Source organism: Dromiciops gliroides, chromosome 2 (assembly GCF_019393635.1).
Source record: "Dromiciops gliroides isolate mDroGli1 chromosome 2, mDroGli1.pri, whole genome shotgun sequence".
In the NCBI taxonomy this organism is placed as follows: Eukaryota; Metazoa; Chordata; class Mammalia; order Microbiotheria; family Microbiotheriidae; genus Dromiciops; species Dromiciops gliroides.
In genome coordinates, this window is record NC_057862.1 from 442,976,613 (window position 1) to 442,997,661 (window position 21,049).

The 21,049-nt window shown below is 36.7% G+C and overlaps 1 protein-coding gene across 2 annotated transcripts in view; it reads right to left on the minus strand.

Moving 5' to 3' along the window:
* Positions 1 to 9,729: 9,729 nt before the first annotated feature.
* Positions 9,730 to 21,049, minus strand: part of SS18L1 (SS18L1 subunit of BAF chromatin remodeling complex) — a 53,556-nt gene continuing 42,236 nt past the window's right edge. For both annotated transcript variants that reach the window (XM_043984460.1, XM_043984459.1), the window contains 2 exons: positions 16,491 to 16,618; positions 9,730 to 13,692 (listed from right to left, as the gene is read on the minus strand). In XM_043984460.1, the coding sequence (XP_043840395.1) occupies positions 13,666 to 13,692; positions 16,491 to 16,618 (155 nt within the window). In that variant the 3' untranslated portion in view covers positions 9,730 to 13,665. The remainder of the gene's footprint in view (positions 13,693 to 16,490; positions 16,619 to 21,049) is intronic.

Here is a 21,049-nt window from a genome sequence, read left to right on the forward strand (position 1 = left end):
TCTGTGATAAAATTTTTTATATCCCTTATTGCAAGATACACTATACATTACTAGTAAATGTTGTACTTTCACCCTGTGCTTTCTATTGCCCTTCAGGTCATCTAAGACTTTGATTCTTCCAAAATTATGGCATTCCATAATTTAAAACCATACAATATCACTGGGATAATTTTTTTTTTGGGGGGGGGGTCTATACTATTGGTGTAGTGAACTCCCAGTTAGGAAATTTCCTCTACCAATGCAGATCTGTCATGAGCTTATAACTTATAGTATCAAAGAATTGCCTAAGCACACTGAGAGACTGAGTGACTTGGTCAGGGTCACACAATAGGTAACAGGTAGAGTTTGAACCTGTCTTTCTGACTCGAAGGTCAGCTCTCTATCCACTTATTCCATACTGCCTTTCTTACCTGGAGAATATTGATGTTGATTCTAGAGGGACCAAACATATCAACTGATGCAAACTATTATAATTTTTCTTTGAAGTAACAATTTTTATCCTACCATCTCTAATTTCTTTTTTTTATAGATTAAAAAATGCACTGTCATTTGATGTAGCATGATCCTCCAGGTAGTTGTAAATTCTGTTCCTTCTAGAGTTAAAAAAAAATTGGTCCTTAGCAGTAAGTAGCTGTTTGGCACCTTTGAAAGTGCTCAGCAATTTCCCACTCCACCCTGATTTCATTCTTCTAAGTAATTTTGGTCCAGGTCATTAGCCATCTTGCAGAACCATCAAAGACATTTAAATTTGTAGACTAACTCAGTGGATTTCCTAAATGACTGAATATCATAACCTGAACAATATGTATATATTCTTCATCCACTTGGTTTTTTCTGCGTGGATTACTAGGCCAATTGGTTTTTGAGTGATTATAGATTTCCTTCGAGAGATCTTTTGATCCTTGAATTTATATAGCTTTTATTTATTTATTTATTTATTTTTTTGCAGGCAACGGGGGTTAAGTGACTTGCCCAGGGTCACACAGCTAGTAAGTGTCAAGTGTCTGAGGCCAGATTTGAACTCAGGTACTCCTGAATCCAGGGCCGGTGCTTAACCACTGCGCCATCTAGCTGCCCCCAATTTATATAGCTTTTGATGCAATGTCTATACAAAAGGTAGATTCTGGAGAACTAATCATCTATAGAGAAATCCTCATCTATTTACATTTTTTGCAGAATATCCTCCATTACACTGGTGAGCAACTTCAGTGAGCATATAATATTCCTATTTATGTCTTGCATAGCCTGAGTAGCACTTAACAGTTATCTCTGAATTAATTTGTCAAGGAATTTTGTATAATCTTAATATATCTGAGGAAAGACAGCATGGTACAATGGATAGAGAACTGGCCACCAAACCAGGAATCTGGGTTTAATTCTTACCTCTGACAGATACTGGCTGTGTGACCCTAGGCTAGTCACTAAATGTTTCAGTATTCCAAGCAACTCTCTAAGACTATATACTCCTGAGCAGGTGCCAATCTGCATTGGTAAAGGAAGTTTTCTCTATCAGTTTCCTATAGCAATAAAATTCATTTATTCATTCAATATGCATTTATTAAGTGCCTACCATGCATCAGGCACTCTGCTAAGTGCTGGAGCTACAGAGAGGCAAATGACAGTTTCTGCTCTCAAGGAGCTCACAATCTAATGGGGGAGATAAGAGACAAACAAATATATACAAAGCAAGCTATATACAGGATAAATAGAAAATAATTAAAAGAGAGAGAACATTGGAATTAAGAGGGGTTAGAAAATGTTTACTATAGAAGATGGGGTTTTAGGTAGGATTTAAAGGAAGCCAGGGATGTCAGGTCCACTCCCTGTCCCTTGTTCTTTATTATTTTTGTTTGTTTGTTTGTTTTTGTGGGGCAATGGGGGTTAAGTGACTTGCCCAGGGTCACACAGCTAGTAAGTGCCAAGTGTCTGAGGCCAGAGTACTCAGGAGGAGTACTCAGGTATTCCTGAATCCAGGACTAGTGCTTTATCCACTGCACCACCTAGCTGCCCCCTATCCCTCGTTCTTAATATATAAATGGAGGCAGGGCATTAAGGTCGAATTTTGCTCAATAAATTAATTTTTTTTAAAAATGACAAACAGCAGAACCTTATATTCTCTAAAATTCTTAGTTAATTCTGACTGTGATGATGTGGTCTGCCATAAAGAATTGTCTGTGAAAGTCTGTCTGTTACCTTCTCATATTTTTATCAAAGACACATTTGATATGTACATAGAACAAAAAGGAAAAATAAAAGGAAAAATTCATAGATAACATTATTACCACCCTACCCCCAAAGTGGTGGAAAGATCATCAGTCACTATTGACTTATATGCCTACTTTATCATCTTTATAAAATGTTTGTCTAATAATAATAGCTAAAATTTATATACTATATCTGTAAAATACTTTACATAAAATAGGTGGTGTTATTATTCCCATTTTAGAGATGATATGACTGAGGTTGAGAGAGGCTAAATGAATTACTTAGAACCTCATAACTGATTTTATTTATTTATTCATTTATTTATTTATTTGTTTGTTTATTTGTTTGTTTGTTTGTTTGTTTATTTATTTATTTATTTGCGGGACAATGGGGGTTAAGTGACCTGCCCAGGGTCACACAGCTAGTAAGTGTCAAGTGTCTGAGGTCCGATTTGAACTCAAGTACTCCTGAATCCAGGGCTGGTGCTTTATCCACTGCACCACCTAGCTGCCCCCTTCATAACTGATTTTTGAAGCACTATTTGAACTCGGGTCTTCCTGACTCCAAGTCCAGAATTCTAGTACTACCTAGCTGTATATTTTTGAAAACCCAACTCAAGTGTCACCTCCTACATCCTTGATGTCTGCTATCCCTTTGTAAGGTTCTTTCCTTCTTGGAATTTATATAGTACTTTGTTCTCCATCTAACACACTTATCATGTAATCCTATGTATTATTCTCAACAATGTGTTTTATTTCTTCCTCTATTGGCACTCATGTTTATAGAAGTACATATTTAGCACTCAGATTTTTATTGAAGTATATATGGATCATAGAAAAAAAAGTTTAAGGTAGTTTCTATGTTTTGTGTGAACAAAATACCATGGAATAGAGCCAAGATGTCAAAGTAACAGGAAAAAGTATAGCCAAGCTCTCCCAACACAATCCTAGAGTTGTTATAGCCAGTCTGTGTCAGAGGCAGTAATTAAACCCAGCTTTTCCTGATTTTGAGGCCAGTTCTCTCGTCACAATACTATATACCTCTGGGTTTTAAAATATTTTATGAATATAAATATAAAACTTGGGACCCAATCTGTTATACATTATTCTGAATACATGACTAGCTATTTTCTTTTTCTTTTCTTTCTTTTTTTTTTTTGGCAATGAGGGTTAAGTGACTTACACAGGGTCACACAGCTAGTAAGTGTCAAGTGTCTGAGGCCGGATTTGAACTCAGGTCCTCCTGAATCCAGGGTCAGTGCTTTATCCTCTGTGCCACCTAGCTGCCCCATTTTCTTTTTTGGTTACATGTGTCCTTGATAAAATCTTTTACGTCCCTTATAACATGCTAGTCATTATTGGCAAATGCTACGCCTTCACTTTGTGCTTTCTATTGCCCTTTGGGTCACCTCCAACAAAGATCTAGAAAATGTACCAGATCAAAGTCCTGATCAAGAAATCTAAGAAAAAAAATCAGTCATATTTCTAGCCCAGATCAGCAGAGGGAGGTGAATTTGGGAGACAGGCTCTGGCGTGTGCCATGAGGAGCATTCCTGTTTATAGGAAATAAAAGAGGACTGAGGTTGTGCACCAGGGAAAGAAGGGATCTAAGATCTATACAGAGGGACCTCAAACTTGTACAGGATGTGGGAATAGGTACCAGCTGGCATCTCTGTGATTCATTACCCAGTTCTAGGTCACAGATCCAGTGTAGACAGTATAGGTGGGGACATATGCATAAGGGTGCTATCCAGGGTGGGGCATGGGTGGGTACAGGCCCCTAGTTGCATAGTGAGGAACAAGTTTAGTAGTAAACAGTGGCTTGTGTGGACCTGAAGCCAGGACCTGAGTAGTGTCTCAGTTCCAGACTCCAGTCTAGTCTGAAATATGTAGCAGAACAACCTGGACAGATATTCCAGATCAAAGGGGAGGCTGCAATTTTCACAATAAATGTGTAGACCTTTCTTTGAGTCCAGCAGCAGTCTTCTGTAATTTCCAACCAGGGGCAAGCTAACAGGCATGTTGTGCAGACCCAAACCCAGGTAAAGAACTTGTGGAGTTTAGACTTTGCCCTAGATCAGAACACTGTGGAAACACAGAAAGTTTATAGGTCCCCAGACTGAGTTATCTCTGAAAGCCTGGAGTAATACTACATCAATACCCCCAAGAAAGCAGCAGAAGCATCCAACAGGACAAAATCTCAACTCAGAACAGGAAGTCTTCAGAGTCTGGTTCTAACATAAAATCCAAAGTCAGAGAGTAGGTTGGAAGAATAATAAAAAAATTCCACCATAAAGAACTATTAGAATGACAGGGACAATCAATACTCAACCCCAGAAGAGAATGATACCAAAACATTCATAAACAAAGCCTCAAAGAAAACCACAACCTGGGAACAAATTCAACCTGTATTCCTGGAAGAAATTAAGCAAGATTTTTTTTAAAAAGTTTAAAAATGTTTTTATAAATGAAATGAGAACCCAGAGGAAAAAAATTGGAAAAGAAATGAGAGTTTTGGAAGGAAGAATTATAAAGGGAATTAACAGCCTAGTTCAAGAGGTACAAAACCTTGCTCAAGCAACAAACTCCCTGAAAATTAGGATAGAACAAATAAAAAATAATGATGACAACAAAAAATATTAAGATAAACTCAAAGGACTGAAAAAAACACAAGAAAATGAAAGGTTTCTCGCAGCAAAAACAATGGACCTGGAAAAAACAGATTGAAGAAAATATTTTAAGAATCATTGGACTACCTGAAAATCATGGCCAAAAAAGTACTTAGGCACCATGTTTCAAGAAATGATAAAAAAAAATTTCCCAGATCTCTTATAACCAGAGGGAAAAGTGGAAATAGAAATTATCCACTGTTCAAATTCTGAAACAGACTTCAAAACCAAAACTCCCAGGAACATTATAGCGAAACCCCACAGCTCCCAGGTTAAAAAAAATACTGCAAGCAACCAGAGACAAAGAATTTAAGTCCCCCAAAACCATACATGATATAGCAGCCATTCTTATAAAGGAGAAGAGAGATTCTAGAATGCAGTATTCCAGAAAGCAAAGCATATATAGATTTACAACCAAAATAACATATGCAGTAAAACTGGGTATAATCCTGCAGGGGGAAAAGGGATCTTTAATGAAACAGAAGACATTTATGCAATCCTAATGAAAAGATCAGAGTTGAATAGAAACTTTGAAATACAAAGACATGAATAAAGAGAAACATAAAAAGGTAAATACGAGCAAAGAATCATAAGGAACTAAACAAGGAGAAACTGTTTGTGGAATATGTGGAAATAATACACACATTCCATTAGAATTCTATCATCGGGGCAGCTAGGTGGCACAGTGGATAGAGCACCAGCCCTGGAGTCAGGAGTACCTGAGTTCAAATCCGACCTCAGACACTTAACACTTACTAGCTGTGTAACCCTGGGCAAGTCACTTAACCCCAATGGCCTCACTAAAAATTAAAAAAAAAAATAATAATTCTATCATCGACAGGGGCCAAAGAGGAAATGTAATTAGACAGGAGTCCTGGGTATGGTTCTATTATATTTTATGATCTTTTTTGTTTTCATTTTCTTATAATTTATTTAGAATTTTATTTTCCCAAATTACATGTAAAAACAAATTTTTACATCAATTTTTAAAAACTTTGTATTCCAAATTCTCTGATGATCTTAAAAGAATGAAAATTGCAGGGAGAAAAACACACTATGGTATAAGGGGCTAAAATTCTAGCTATGATGTCTAAAATCTAATGAGTGGTTGCCCCAAATTAGAAGCTTTAGCAAGAGTTTAGACTTTTAAGAATTTATTAAAGAGCAATCAGAGGTAGGTGAGGAGGGAGAGAGAGGTAATAGATCTATTTCTAAGAGACCCCATCATCTGACTTCTCCAAACCGAGGTCAGGAACCCAAAAGACCCAACACCTCCTTCCTCCTCCCAGAAGCCTCCTCTCCAACAGGAAACAGGGCCATCCACACAATACACAGCTCCAAGCTAATTGGTTGGCAGCCCTGATTGACAAGTCCCATAGGTGGTTCTACAGAAGTAACTTCTGGATGCTGGGCTGACCTTCGAAACCCCAGAAAAAGTCACTTCCAGACGCTAAAGCCACCTGGTCTCCCCTCAGGCCAGAGCTCACAATGTTCCTCCCAGCAGGGGGCGTCATTCCAACTCTAACAATGGTCAAGAGTGAGGGAAAGGAAGGATAGGAAAAATTATGTCACATAACTGGGGTGCATAAGTGGAAGTCCATATAAACAAGGAGAAATGGGTGGGGGACAAGGCAACAGTGGGACCTCACTCTTATCTGAACTGGTCAAAGGAAGAAAGAATACACACATACATAAATACATTTTACTCAATAGGGAAACAGGAAGGAGAAGAGAGAAAGCAAAGGCATAGTTAAGAGAAAGTGTAGAATAAGAATTAAGGAAGGGGTTAGTCGTTTGGTTTTTTTTTGCAGGGCACTGAGGGTTAAGTGACTTGCCCAGGGTCACACAGCCAGTAAGTGTGTCAAGTGTCTGAGGCCGGATTTGAACTTAGGTCCTCCTGAATCCAGGGCCGGTGCTTTACCCACTGCGCCACCTAGCTGCCCCTGGAAGGGGTTAGTCTTAATCAAAACAAACTCTAAGTAAAGAGGGCAGATTTTGAAGAGAAGATTAAAATAAAAGGAAAAAAGGATAGGAATTTAATGGAAAAAAAAGAAAAATAATAATTTATTGGGATCTGAGTGAAGGAAACTGAAGAGGGACAGGGAAGTAGCAACAGATTACACTAAACCTAGAGAACTGGTGCTGAGCTCACTCCTCTTTTATCACCCTCTTCATCTTTATAAAGAGTAGTCAAGAAACAAAGATAAAGAAGAGTATAAGAGAAAAGGATAAGGGAAAATGTGCAATTAAAAATTACAAGTGTAAATGAGAGGAATCCACCCATAAAATGAAAGAGGTCAGCAGAATGGATTAGAAAGCAGAATCTAACATGTTATTTACAAAAAACATACTGTTACGGGTAAAACTAAATGTGTGTAGTCACCTGTCCCCAGTGTGGAGAAAGCTAACTAGGACTACAGTTTAACAGTTTAGGTATTAAACATTTATTAAAATATATTAGAGGTTAACAAAGAGAGAACAAGTGTCTCTGAAAGAATAGGAAAACCTAACTACCCTCCAGGAGCAATCAGAGCTCCACCTGTCAAGGGTTCCAACCACCAACTGACAAAAGGAACAGCCTTCCACACTGCTTCAAGCTGATTGGTTGAGAATGGTCTCATGTTGATGTGTGGTAACTTCGGGACACTGAACCTTAGAAAGGTCCACCCATGCTCTCTCAGCAGGGGGCCCCTGGTAATAATATTCTCACAATACCCAAAACAGAAAGGTACACAAAGAATTAAAATAAGGGGCTGGAACAAAATTTGTAATGCTTCAACTAAAGTATAAAAGGCAGGGGTGGCGGGGGCAGCTTAGGTGGTGCAGTGGATAAAACATCAGCCCTGGATTCAGGAGGACCTGAGTTCAAATCTGGCCTCAGACACTTGACACTTACTAGCTGTGTGACCCTGGGCAAGTCACTTAACCCCCATTGCCCTGCAAACAAAACAAAACAAAACAAAACAAAACAAAAAAACAAAAAACAGGCAGGGGTGGCAATCATGGTCCCAAAGTAACAGCAAAAAAACAATAATTAAAAGAGATAAACAAGGATAATGCAATTAGCTGGAAGCTACCATAGATAATGCATATCAGCACTAAACATATATGCATAAAAATGACATAATATTTAAATACTTAATGGAAAAATTAAATTAGTTATAGGGAGACATAGACAGTGAAACTATAATAGTAGAGAATCTAAATTTACCCTCTCAGATCTAGATAAATGTTTTTGTTTGTTTTATTTTTTTGGTGAGGCAATTGGGGTTAAGTGACTTGCCCAGGGTCACACAGCTAGTAATTGTTAAGTGTCTGAGGCCGGATTTCAACTCAGGTCCTCCTGAATCCAGGGCCGGTGCTCTATCCACTGCACCACCTAGCTGCCCCAGATCTAGATTAATTTAACCAAAAAAAAAGTAAAAAAAGAAATAAAGAACTAGGATAGAATTTTAGAAAATTTAGATATAGTAAATCTCTGGAGATTATTGAATAGGAATGGAAAGTACGCATTTCCCATCTGTTTATAACATCTTCAAAAAATTCATCAAGTAGTAGGGCATAAAAATGTTACAAACAAATGCAAAACAGAAATAACAAATATCCTATACTTACCACATTGCAATAAAAATACATTCAACAAAGGACCGCTGAAGAAAAGAGTCAAAATTAATTGTAGACTAACTTATTTCCTAAAAGATGGGCAGGTCAAAGAACAAATCATAGAAACAACTAAAAATTTCATTTAAGATGAAAACAATGAGACAAAATATCAAAACTTAAGGGATTTAGCCAAAGTAGTCCTTAGGGGAAAATCTGTGTCATAAATGCTTTTATCATTAAAAGAGAAAAAGAACAGATCAAATTGGGCATACAGCTACTTTCCCAATTCCTGCAGCCTCCTCTCCCCTGTGACTGGAGGGGTGAGTGGAACACTAAATTACTCCCAAAACTTTTCTTTAAAGAAATTTGTAATCTGGACTTTACAGCTAATTATCCACTTAGCATCTGCAGCTCTGCTTGGATTGAACTCCATGGAACATGATGCCTTCTCATTGGGTACCTCCTTTCCTCTCCCTTATTGTAAGCTCTTTGAGGGCAAGTCCTGTCTTTTTTTTCTTATTTATATCCCCAGTACTTAGTACAGTGGTAAGTACATAGTGGATGCTTAATATTTATCAAATTGAATTAAATCAAATAATTGGAAAGTGAACGAATTAAACACCTCCAATTAAAAAACAAATAGCATGTAGACTTTATGAAAACATGGTCCTCTTGAGATTGTAGTTTCTGTACCTTATATCTAAATCAATATTTAAAAATATTTGTGTACCAAATCTTAGCAAGTCTAAACTATAAGGGCAATATCAGGCATTGTTTTAGCATCTAAACATTTACAGACTAGCAATTATTACCAGTAGTTGTGTTACAGGCATTTTCCACATTTAAGTTGTTAAAAGTGTTTTCTAGTGATTTGAATATTGTGATGAACTGTTTTATAATGTGAATTACTAAGCATATTGAAATGTTATTGCTTGCTACATACAGAGAAATAAAAAAAGAGGGGGAGCTAATGAATGCTTGAACATGATTTGATGAACAACATGTTAAGCATTAACTCTAATATATGTTTTCAAAATATGTAGAAACTAGGGGAGCTAGGTGGCATAGTGGATAAAGCACCGGCCCTGGATTCAGGAGGACCTGAGTTCAAATCCAGCCTCAGACACTTGACACTTACTGGCTGTGTGATCCTGGGCAATTCATTTAACCCCCATTGCCCCTCCCCCCCACCAAAAAAACCCACCAAAAAAATAAACAAAATGTGTAGAAACTCCATAACACAGTATTAAATATGATTTTTAGAAGAACCAGTTTATTAATAGGTTACATCAAAAGCATAAACTCCATTTATACACCAAACTCAAATCTGACGGGGAAAAAAACTAACAATCAAAATGATTGTTGAAAAATGTACTGTATCCACAATTGACAGAGACTAAACCAATTTGTTCAATAAACAGGAATGTCGTAATGGCTATAAATTTTAAAATGAAAATGAAAACACTTTTCTTCTTTTTACAATAATGAATGGATGCTATAGACTCGTCTCTATAAAATATCTGACAAAATCAGAGGTTCACTTAGTCTCCATCCATATAGACATATTAAGGCTTCCTTTGAATTTCGAGAAAGCCTTTTTCCACCATGATACCTTTAACAATGGCTTTTGAAATGAGTTCCTAGTATAATTTGTGGTACTCTAAAGTTATATCATCAAAAGACACTGATCAACACAAAACTATGATGCATGATGACCTTTGCATACCAGTATCATTTTTTTCAACAATTCTGAAAACTGTCACCGCCATTTCTCAAATGCATTATGATATGTCAGACAATAAGGGGTGAGTACGTGCATCCATTTCCCAAAGTCCCTAACTGCTTCTTCACTGGTCTTTAATCAAGTCTTTCATTGGTTTATTAAAAAAGTACCATCAATACACTCCACGATCAAGTCATTTTAGCCTAAGCCTTTTTAAAACATTCAATATTACAGAAGTTGTGATACAATTGATGAAAAAGTCAGAATTGCTGGCATTACTTTTCCTTCCCACAAAAATACATAAAAATGGACAACACATTAAATAAACATTTTGTTATTAATAGTTAGAAATATTAACACCAAAAATCATGTATAAATTAGGAAATAAATGTACAAACTATTTTCCAAAGTGCTCTTTTAAATATATACACAACATTCAAGAAATTCTTAATGTAAGACATTTCAGATTGGTACAGTAGTGGTAATATGTTTTTTAAATGTCCTTTTCTTTCAAAAGTATTATTTCAGCACTTAAAAACATACATAAGAGGCATATTTCCATGTTGGCAAGGAACAAAATAAATTTAATCATTTTTGCTATCTAAATCTTTAAATATTTTCGATGGGAATTTTCTAATTTCTCAACTGAATTTCCAAATTAGTTGTATTAGATTGTAATGAAGGGAAAGAAAAGACAAAACTACAAAGGACAGATTCCTTAAATTCAATTGTTCATATCATTTTTAGCAATTAAGAATGGTTAATTCGGCAATGGTAGAGTTCAAGTAAGATTTAATACAAATACTGTTAAAGCAAACGAAAAGAAACCTATAAAGAAACAGCTTTCTAGAAAATAGAGTTGACTAAAAATAGAAATAGGTTGAAATCTGAGGTGATGAGTTCCCAATCACAAGAGGTATTCAGGTAGGTATCAGATAACTATCTGACAAGGAGGTTGAAAAGAAGTTCCCAGCTTTGGATAGAGGTTAATCTCTGGGACCTGTTACCTTTCTGAGATTTAATGAGCATGAAGGAAATGGGTACAGTGGTAGAAAGCCTTTAAAAGTAATATGGAAGGGATAGGGAATGGCAGCTAAGATAGATAAGTATGGCTGAAAAAAGATCCAAGGTACTGGCTTTTGTCACAAACCCAAAAGGATCTCCCAGTATTGTGAAGCAGCTATGGGCTGTAATGACTGCAAGCATAGTATAGGAGGAAGAAAACCAGATCTGGAGTCCCTTCCAGCTCTAAGTCATATGATACTAAAAAACTAAGTACTTTTAAACTTGATCTGCTAATATGTTATCCCCAGAGGAGTGATGAAATAAACTGAGTAAACCAATATCTTAAGATTTGAGTTCTCAAAGCTGATGATATCTCTTTGTTATAAATAGTCTATACCTACAAATTACCTCAACTTGTACCGAATTTAAGTTGTATACAACTGCATATTCCCTAAACTGCAGAGTTAACACAATGGAGAACTGGAGGTACTACTGGAAAAGCTGGCGAGTATAATGAAAAGAGGCTATGAGAGTGTGGCCTTTTAAGAACTCTACTATTTTTTGCCCCTAGATTTGCCAAGGATATGAGATTTGGGACAGAAAAAAAGTAATCCTTTCCTTATTTCATGACATGGTTCCAAGCAATCAAATATTATTTGTTGATTGATTTTATCAATTGACATTGTATTTGTTGGTTGGTTGAGAGGCAGTGAAGTAACAAGAGTAAAAACACTGGCCTGATAGTCAGAAGACCTAGCTTATACTTCCTGTTCTGCCACTAACTAGATGTGTAATCTAATGCAAGTTATTTCTCTTCTTTGGGGCCTTAGTTTCTCCATTTGTAAAATAAGGGAACTAGATTAGGTGACCTCTAAGTTTCCTTCTACCTCTAAAATTCTGTGATCTCAATCCACTGTTATTTTAAGGGAAGAAAGCAAATGTATATGCCTCGATAGGTTATATCTATTTTTCTACTCTTGAGTTTTCAAAATATAAAACCCTGTAACAACAATAATAAAAAAGACTACCTCCACCAGAATTAACACATATAAAAAAAGATGACATTTCCTTCAGGTTGTATTTTATTCTGCTATAAAGATTTGTATTTAGTTGAAATGTTTTTCCCCAGTCTTTTTTATTTTTCTGTTAAATAAATTTTGTTATCCAAGCAAAGTTTGATCACATCTCAAACATATATGATATTAGAAATGTATTCAAATTTTTCCTTTAATAAAATTGCTCAAAATGAGTTACTCTGTATTGTTTACACAGATTTCATGATCTCTTCACTTAGAAACTAAACTAACTACAGTTCATCCCATAAACCTTCAGAAATTTTTACTTTTCAATATGCACTGCCAAAGGGGGAATATTTATTCTTTTTTTTGCCTGATCTGTATTCCAAATAAGTCAAGTTCCTGTAGGATAAGGGAGACAGCAAAATGAACAACCCAGAAATACATCTTCAGTTATAACTACAAAATTTGCTCGAAGATCTGAACTACCCTGGAAGAAATAACATACAAAGAATCAACTAACCACTTGACAGGAAAATTTGGCATTAATATTTAAAAGTATCTATAAATGTAGATCTGGCACATTAGAAATTCAAATGCCAGAAATGTTTTATTAGATAAAAACAGAACAAAGCAATATTAACTTCTAATGGACCAATCCCCAAAGAATTCTCTTTTCTTTCCCTTCACACCATACTCCTCGATTTATATTGTTCACTAAGACACCTCTATGGATTCAGATTTTGAATAAATGATCCCTCTTTACCTTTTAATACAAAAATGTAGATTTTCTCAGATAGACTGAACCAGAATGAGATATGGATAATTAGTAAGCACTGGAAACTATTTTTCAAAATATCCCCAGTAAATGAAATATTTCTCTTTTTCATTGTGTAGCATGGAAACTGACATACCACAAAGAATGCCCCTGCCCCTAAAGTAGTATAGTTAAGAGGCATATATTTCTGAGGCAACCATAAACCATGGACAAGCTGCATTGCATTCAGTTGAACAGAAGTTCCTAACCTACATTAGGATGAACAGAGAAATTAGACCTAAGGTCTATTTGTATGAATACATGGATTGCAGGATAGCCTAGATGTTTCCCATAACTGGGCACAAAAAACTGATGATAAAACGACCCCTAAAGCTATTTAGAAACATCAAGAATGGGAAGAAGAGGAAGGATAAAAGAAAAAAAAAGTTGCGCTGTAGCAACATACAATACTATACACAGCACCAAATATATCAGACCATTAAAGCATTGTCTTTTTACCAGTAGAGTGCACTGCTTCATAACCGGCATGAAATGAACACTGTTCACATACAGACGCTGCTTTGTGCTAAGGGGTAACTGACATATTACAAGTAGTCAAAACTTTCTGTACACCGAGTTCCAAAGATAGACATAGTATTGAAATGAATCCAACAAAGAAGCTTGTCCCTTATTGCTGATAATTCCCGTACTGGCCCTAAAAGAGAATATTAATAAAGTTATATTTTGTACTTAATAAAAGTTATATTATTGTTACTAAGTTTATATGTTTTGTGGAAAGAAGCTTATATGTCCCTAACTAAGATGGATTCCAAGATCTAGGGCAAGAACACCCAAGTCAATCAGGAAACATTCTATTTGACTGAAGATAACCAAAATGTGCACAACATGCATGAGATTAGCTATTAAAAGAAACTTCCCCAAAATAATGTGGTTTAGAGACATGTTACCAGTGAGATTAAGGTATCACCCGAAGGCTGACAACTTAAAATATTATATTTGCAAAGTGTTTTGCAAACTCGGAAACCGTAGCTTCTTATGGAAAGATACTGAAATGAGAAAAGGCAAGAACACAAAGAAAGTTTGGTGGAGTGGTGGAGAATAAGAATTTGTTGGTGTATCTTCTGCAAGCTAGAAACAAGATGATATTCTGGTGAGTTGCCTTATCTGGTTAGTAGAAAAGAATAACTATCAGGCTATTACAGCTTGCTGAAAATATCCCTTATGATCATTTAACTCCTATCTAGATTGGATATTCACCAAACCACCTTCTAATTATTAATCAGGTTCCCAGGCATTTTGTACCAGAAGGAAGGATGTTCTGATGGATTGGCCTGAATCAAGAGTTTGTAATTTCCTTTTCTAAATTCTGGTTTAGAAATCATGTTAGGGATTTGTTTGGTGTGAATCTTTTTTTTCTTTTTTCTTTCTTTCTTTTTTTTTTTTTTGGTGGGGAAATGAAGGTTAAGTGACTTGCCCAGAGTCACACAGCTATTAAGTATCAAGTGTCTGAGGCTGCATTTGAACTCAGGTCCTCTTGAATCCAAGGCTGGTGCTTTATCTACTGCACCACCTATCTGGCCCCTGGTGTGAATCTTTTAGAGACTGAATACCTTGGAAAAAAATGATGAAACTGTCCCTGATGCCTGGAATTCTCTTCCTCCACACATTCACCTCATAGCTTTCCTGGCTTCCTTCAAGTCCCAACTAAAATCTAACATTATACAAGAAGCCTTTCCTGATCTCCCTCAATGCTAGTCCTTCCTTCCTTCTCCAATTAATCCTGCATGTGTCTTGTTTGTATATAATTATTAGCATGTTGTTTTCTCCTCTGGACTAAGAGCTCTTTGAGAGCAGGGATTGTCTTTTGCATTTCTTTGTATCTTTAGCACAATGTCTGGCACATAGAGGGTACTTACTAAATACTTGACTGACTAATTGAAATTGAATGTTAGATACTGGAACACAGAGATAAGAGCTGTCTTTGAAGCTTAAAACAGCTTTCTAGACTTTTTCTTATGCATCTTCTTGTCCTTTAAAGAGTAAAATCATAATTCTTAAACACAGACTAAAGATTTATAGGATGTCATGTAGGTATTGGTTACCTTAAAATCTGTTTAGTTCTATTACTCCTCTTGTTAATAAATTAGCTTTTGGAACTCTGATATAATGTTAGTAATAATTCTGTAAAAGATTTAAGAATACAAACTCAATGTGGATAATAGTTTTAATTGAAGATGTATATTTGTTACAAGGGCTTTATTTTTCTTTCTTTTCATTTGGTAAGAAAATAAATGCTTAGGGGCAGCTAGATGGTGCAGTGGTTAAAGCACCGGCCCTGGATTCAGGAGTACCTGAGTTCAAATCTGGCCTCAGACACTTGACACTTACTAGCTGTGTGACCGTGGGCAAGTCACTTAACCCCCATTGCCTGCAAAAAACCTCAAAAAAACCCAAAAAACAACAACAACCAAAAAAAAGAAAATAAATGCATGTTAATTAAAATAATAAAATGTAATTTTTAAAAAAGTTCCTTGAAGTCTGGAACTTTTATTTTGGGGCTTCACATCCCCATTTTCAAGCACAGTTCTCACTAAATAGATGTTTAATAAATGTTGAATTGAATTGAATCATGTATATTCATTTTTTTTTTTTTTGGTGAGGCAATTGGGGTTAAGTGACTTGCCCAGGGTCACACAGCTAGTAAGTGTTAAGTGTCTGAGGCCACATTTGAACTCAGGTCCTCCTGAATCCAGGGCCGGTGCTCTATCCACTGCGCCACCTAGCTGCCCCATGTATATTCATTCTACCATAATTAGAAGCAAATAAGTCATTTGGATACTTTAGACTTTTTTTTTTTTTTTGCAGGGCAATGAGGATTAAGTGACTTGCCCAAGGTCACACAGCTAGTAAGTGTCAAGTGTCTGAGGCCAGATTTGGATTCAGGTCCTCCTGAATCCAGGGCCAGTGCTTTATCCACTGTGCCACCTAGCTGCCCCATTTTGACTGTTTTTTTCAATATAACTAGTCTGCCTATTGCCAGTCTATGGCAGATTTCTTCTGGTTTGCAAAACTTATTACAAGAGGTGCTTAGTTTTAAATTTTAAGGTAAAACTCAGAGTTAGAACACACTGTTCTTTTCAGATTCCAAAACAATGCTTTCATCATAACTACTATTGGTATATTTGAGAAACCAAACCTAGATAACTTTTCAATGTTAAGGACTTGTGCTTACCCTTGATTAATGGCAAAAGGGCAGCTTTAGACTATTTCTCAGTTGTAGTCACTGCACAGTAAGGTCTTTAAAGAGCTGCCTAATGCACTGAGAGGATAAATGATTTGTTGAGATTCATGCCTCCAATGTGGGCCAGAGTTAGGGGTTGAACCCAAGTCTTCCTGGCTTTATTTCTAGTAGCTTTAAAGGTCTGGTTATCTGGGGGCAGTGAGAATTGCCAAAAAGAGATCACTGATATTCAAAATTTCCGAAAAGCTTGCCTGTTCATAACCATAAGGCCTCTGTTGTTGGGCAGATGGTCCTGTCTGAGATGCTCTATAGCTTCCATACTGTTGTCCCTGTCCCTGTTGGTAGCTAGAATACTGTGAAGAAGCTCCTTGTGCAGGACCTGAGAAAACAAGCATGAAAGGTGAATTAGTACAAAAATTAAAAATCATTAATTTATACATTCATAAAATACAAGTTAACTTTATTCTCTGTAGAGAATATCTATACTTAATTTTTTGGTTTTTGTTTTTGTTTTATTTTTTTAATTTTGTGGGGCAATGGGGGTTAAGTGACTTGCCCAAGGTCACACAGCTAGTAAGTGTCAAGTGTCTGAGCCTGGATTTGAACTCAGGTACTCCTGAATCCAGGGCTGGTGCTTTATCCATTGCGCCATCTAGCTGCCCCCTATACTTAATTTTTTAAAGCCTACAAATTATGCTGAAATCACATATCACAATTTTTAAAAATTGTCCTCATCCCCACAGTACCAGAAATTATTTCAAACTATTCTGGCATTTGAGGTAATGCATATCATTAAAGTTCAGACAGAATATGTGCCAATATTGAAATAATATTTAAGGCATAAATATGAAAATATATTGAGCCCTTGATTCTATTTTTTTAGTTGTTTAATTTGCACCCTCCAAAACATAGGTCTCAGTGATCATTCAATTAATGGATTTTACTACTATGTTTGGTAGGAAAAGGGAACGTGGGAGCAAAAGAACTGGGGTTGAAGAAGGAGAAGAAATTTTGAAGGATGTTTGGATGATTTTGGAATTCTGTAGAACACCAGACACTGAACTTGAAGTGAAGAAATTTGGGGAGACTTGGAGAAGCTGAAAGAGGAGGAGAAAGATCTGAGGAAGAGCAAGAAGATGACAAATCGAACTGGTGGAGAAGATATATATGTTAGACACTGTGCTAAGGGGGCAGCTAGGTGGTTCAGTGGATAGAGTACTGAGCTTGGAATCAGGAAGACTCATCTCATCTTCCTGAGTTCAAATCTGTCCTCAGATACTAACTAGCTGGGTGACCTTGAACAAGTCACTTAACCCTGTTTGCCTCAGTTTCCTCATCTGTAAAAAAAGCTGGAGGCAAACCACTCCAGTATCTTTGCCAAGAAAACCCCAACTGGGGCCATGAAGAGTCAGACATGACTGGATAACAACAATAGGTGCTTTAAAAATATCCCATTTGATCTTCACAGCAACCCTGTAAGATAAGTGCTGTTATTATCCCATTTTACATCTGAGGAAACTGAAGCTCAGAGAGGTTAAATGACTTGCCCATGGACATACAACTAGTAAGTGTCAGAGACCATATTTGAACTCAGCTCTTCCTAACTCCAGACTTAGCACTCTATCCAGTGCATTGCCCAGCAGCCTCAGTAAAGTCCTGGTCTCCAAATCAGGAAGTTCTGAGTCCAAATCCTGCCTCATATATGTATTAAATGTGTGACCCTGAGCAAGTTTCTTAATTTCCCTGGGCATCGTTTTCCTCTTCTGCAAAATGTAAAGGTTGAACTTTATTTCTTCTAAGGATCCTTGCAGTTCTAAAGCTGTGATGCTATGAAAAAGGATCAATGAACACTAGGAATTAAGTAAGAGACATTATGCTCTTTATAAAGTATGGGGAATTGAACCCCCTGAAGGGGAAGCAGCTGCTTGTCCTTCAAGGAATGGTGATGTAGATCCACAGGTGTTGTCGACAGACAGATCATCTATTAAAGGTCAGAAAAAGAAGAGATGAGAATTGGTTAATGAGGCAAAACTCCAAGCTGAGACAGCTATTTCTTAGACTGATGACAACAGAGAGGTCCGTTGTCTTTCTAGGCATAAGGAATGACAGACTTAGTAAAAAAAAATCTCACAGGACTAGTCAAAGCAGCTCACTACTATCAATTTATGCTACTAGTGTAGGGATAATACTATAAGAAAGAATATAAAAAGTATTGTTGAAGATAAGAAAGCCAAAGAAAAGCGAAGACCTTAGAAGCACAGGGAGTTGGTACCTCTATCACTGCTGCTGATGGAAGGCAAAGCCTTCAAAAGAGTAAGGCCCCTTTGGAAAACTGGTAAAGGAGATGGAATTTGAGAATAGGATTTAGATTTTAGGACCACAGCACAAAATATAGGAATGGCATGTTCCCAGTCAGAGAAGTAAATGGAATCAAGGGTTCTGAAGGATATATTTGCCTGGAGTCTTACAAATCTAATCAAAATGACTTTAAGCTGAAAAAGAAGGGAACAGGAGAAAACTGCCTACATACACCCACCAAACTATATGTCACAGAGCAGGAGTTCTTAACTGTGTTTGTGTCATGGACTGCTTTGGAAGTCTGGTGAATCCCATGGATCTTTCTCATAAGAGAATCAGAACAGCAAGTGGTGGTGGGAATTGAGTAAACCACACTGACTCCATCTTGTGACTCAATTCTGGAGCTAGATCAGTTCTCTTTCTATACAATATTAATCTAGTCCAATTTCTGTCTTGTGAGAAAATTTAAACCAATTGTGGGAATTATGAGAGGACTTTGTTGCATTGTTTGAACCTAGCCCTGAATGGCTAGGAAGCTAGATCACCTCTTCCTGATGTTTAGAGTCCCTTAATTAAGGACCAGAAACCCAGTCAGATCTGAAGATTGAGTCAGGAATTTTTCTTACAATTATACATCTCAAACAGCCCACATCTTATCTGAAAACTGGCCCATACTGGTCAATCAGGTACTGTTTCCATGTTTCTTTGACTGAATAGAGACACTTGGGAGGAGTGGGACACCTCTTTTTCCAATTTCAGGGAGCTACACCAGTTTATTCTACCCCTCCCCATTTGGAAAGTCCCCAATTTTGTCTCCAATTACAAATAAGATTACCTAATTTTGTATTCTGGTTAATTGTTTTCTTTAAATTAACTGGTGCTATTTGATTGTTTTTAATGTATAAAAATCTGTCTCCCACTGTATTCAGGGTCCAGTGCCAAAGCTAAGGGGCCTGGTCCCAATTTTTTAGGCAATTTGCATGCATTGCTTAATAAATTGATATGCTCAGAAGCTCAAAACTTTATTTCTCCAGTCATTCCATCTTTCACTTGCCACACTCAGATGATACTTTTGAATGCATAAATAAAATACTTAGGTTTACAAGGGAAACCAATCATACTGAAATATGGTTATAAAATATATTTTTTAAAAATAAGGGTCATGGGGGGCAGCTAGGTGGTGCAGTGGATAGAGCACTGTCCCTGGATTCAGGAGGACCTGAGTTCAAATCCGACCTCAGACACTTGACACTTACTAGCTGTGTGACCCTGGGCAAGTCACTTAACCCTCATTGCCCGGCCAAAAAAAAAGGTCATGGATCCCTCATTAAAAAACCCTGCCATAGGGTTGTCATAGCAACAACACAAAAAGAAAAAAGGTGATATCCAAAAATTCACAGGAGACAAAATCCAATAAAGAAGCCTGTTATAAAACACAAACCCATCAGATATCTGTAAGCAAATGCACAAAGTATGCATAACAGGTCAATTAGAGGTGCCAGTACAAGATGGTATATTTGACCTCATCATATTATTGAGACTTGGTAGGATGAGATCCATAAGTGGAATATGGCTCTGGAATGGTATACTTTATCCAGAAGGAATGAGACTGGTAAAAAGTTGGGAGGGGTAAGAGTCCTACTGTTTATTAAGATTATACTCATGTAAGAAAATATAAGTTTTAGAGGATGAAGTAGGCAGGGCATCTCTCTGTCTCTGTCTCTCTGTCTGTGTGTGTTTCTCTCTGTCTCTTCCCCCTCCATCCTTCCCCTTCTCTCTCCTCTTTCTCTCTAAGCTGGGGAGCTAATACTTTCTTCACTTGCCTTAATGATAACCAAACCCTTCAAAAGTTGAAAGAAAAAACAAAGGAAACTACTCTTCTGGATCTGATTCTCACTTACAAGGAAGAACTGGTTGATGGGTTAGAAATGTTAGTAATTTTACAGAAAAATGACTACTTCACTTTAGAATTGATGATAGAGAAGAAAACCAGGCATAGTCCATCATGTATTTTAGATTTTAGGAGAGGAGATCTGAAAGGTTTCAGAGATAGGATGGGCAGGATCTCATGGCTTAAGATTTCTACAGGGAATGTCAGTCCAAGAGGAATGAGAAGCTCTCAGGAATAAAACCTGCACAATTTGGAATTATTTGGAAAAATTATTAAACTGTCTCTACCCTTTGACCCAAAGATCTCACTGAAGAGCATATACTGAAAGGAAGTCAAAGACAAAAATAAATGACTCTTCTATATCAAAATATACATAGCAGCACTTTTAGTGGTAGCAAAGAACTGGAAACAACTGCATCCCCATCAGCTGGGGAATAGCTGAACAAATTGTGGTACTTGAATGCAATGGAATATTGTTATGCTAACAAGAAATTATAAATATGAGGAATTCATAGAAAAATGGAAGGCATTGTATAAATGGATGTAGAGGAGAGAAAGCAAAACTTGGGAAACAGTATACACAATGGCTAAAGTAATATAAATGAAAGCAATATTCAACAA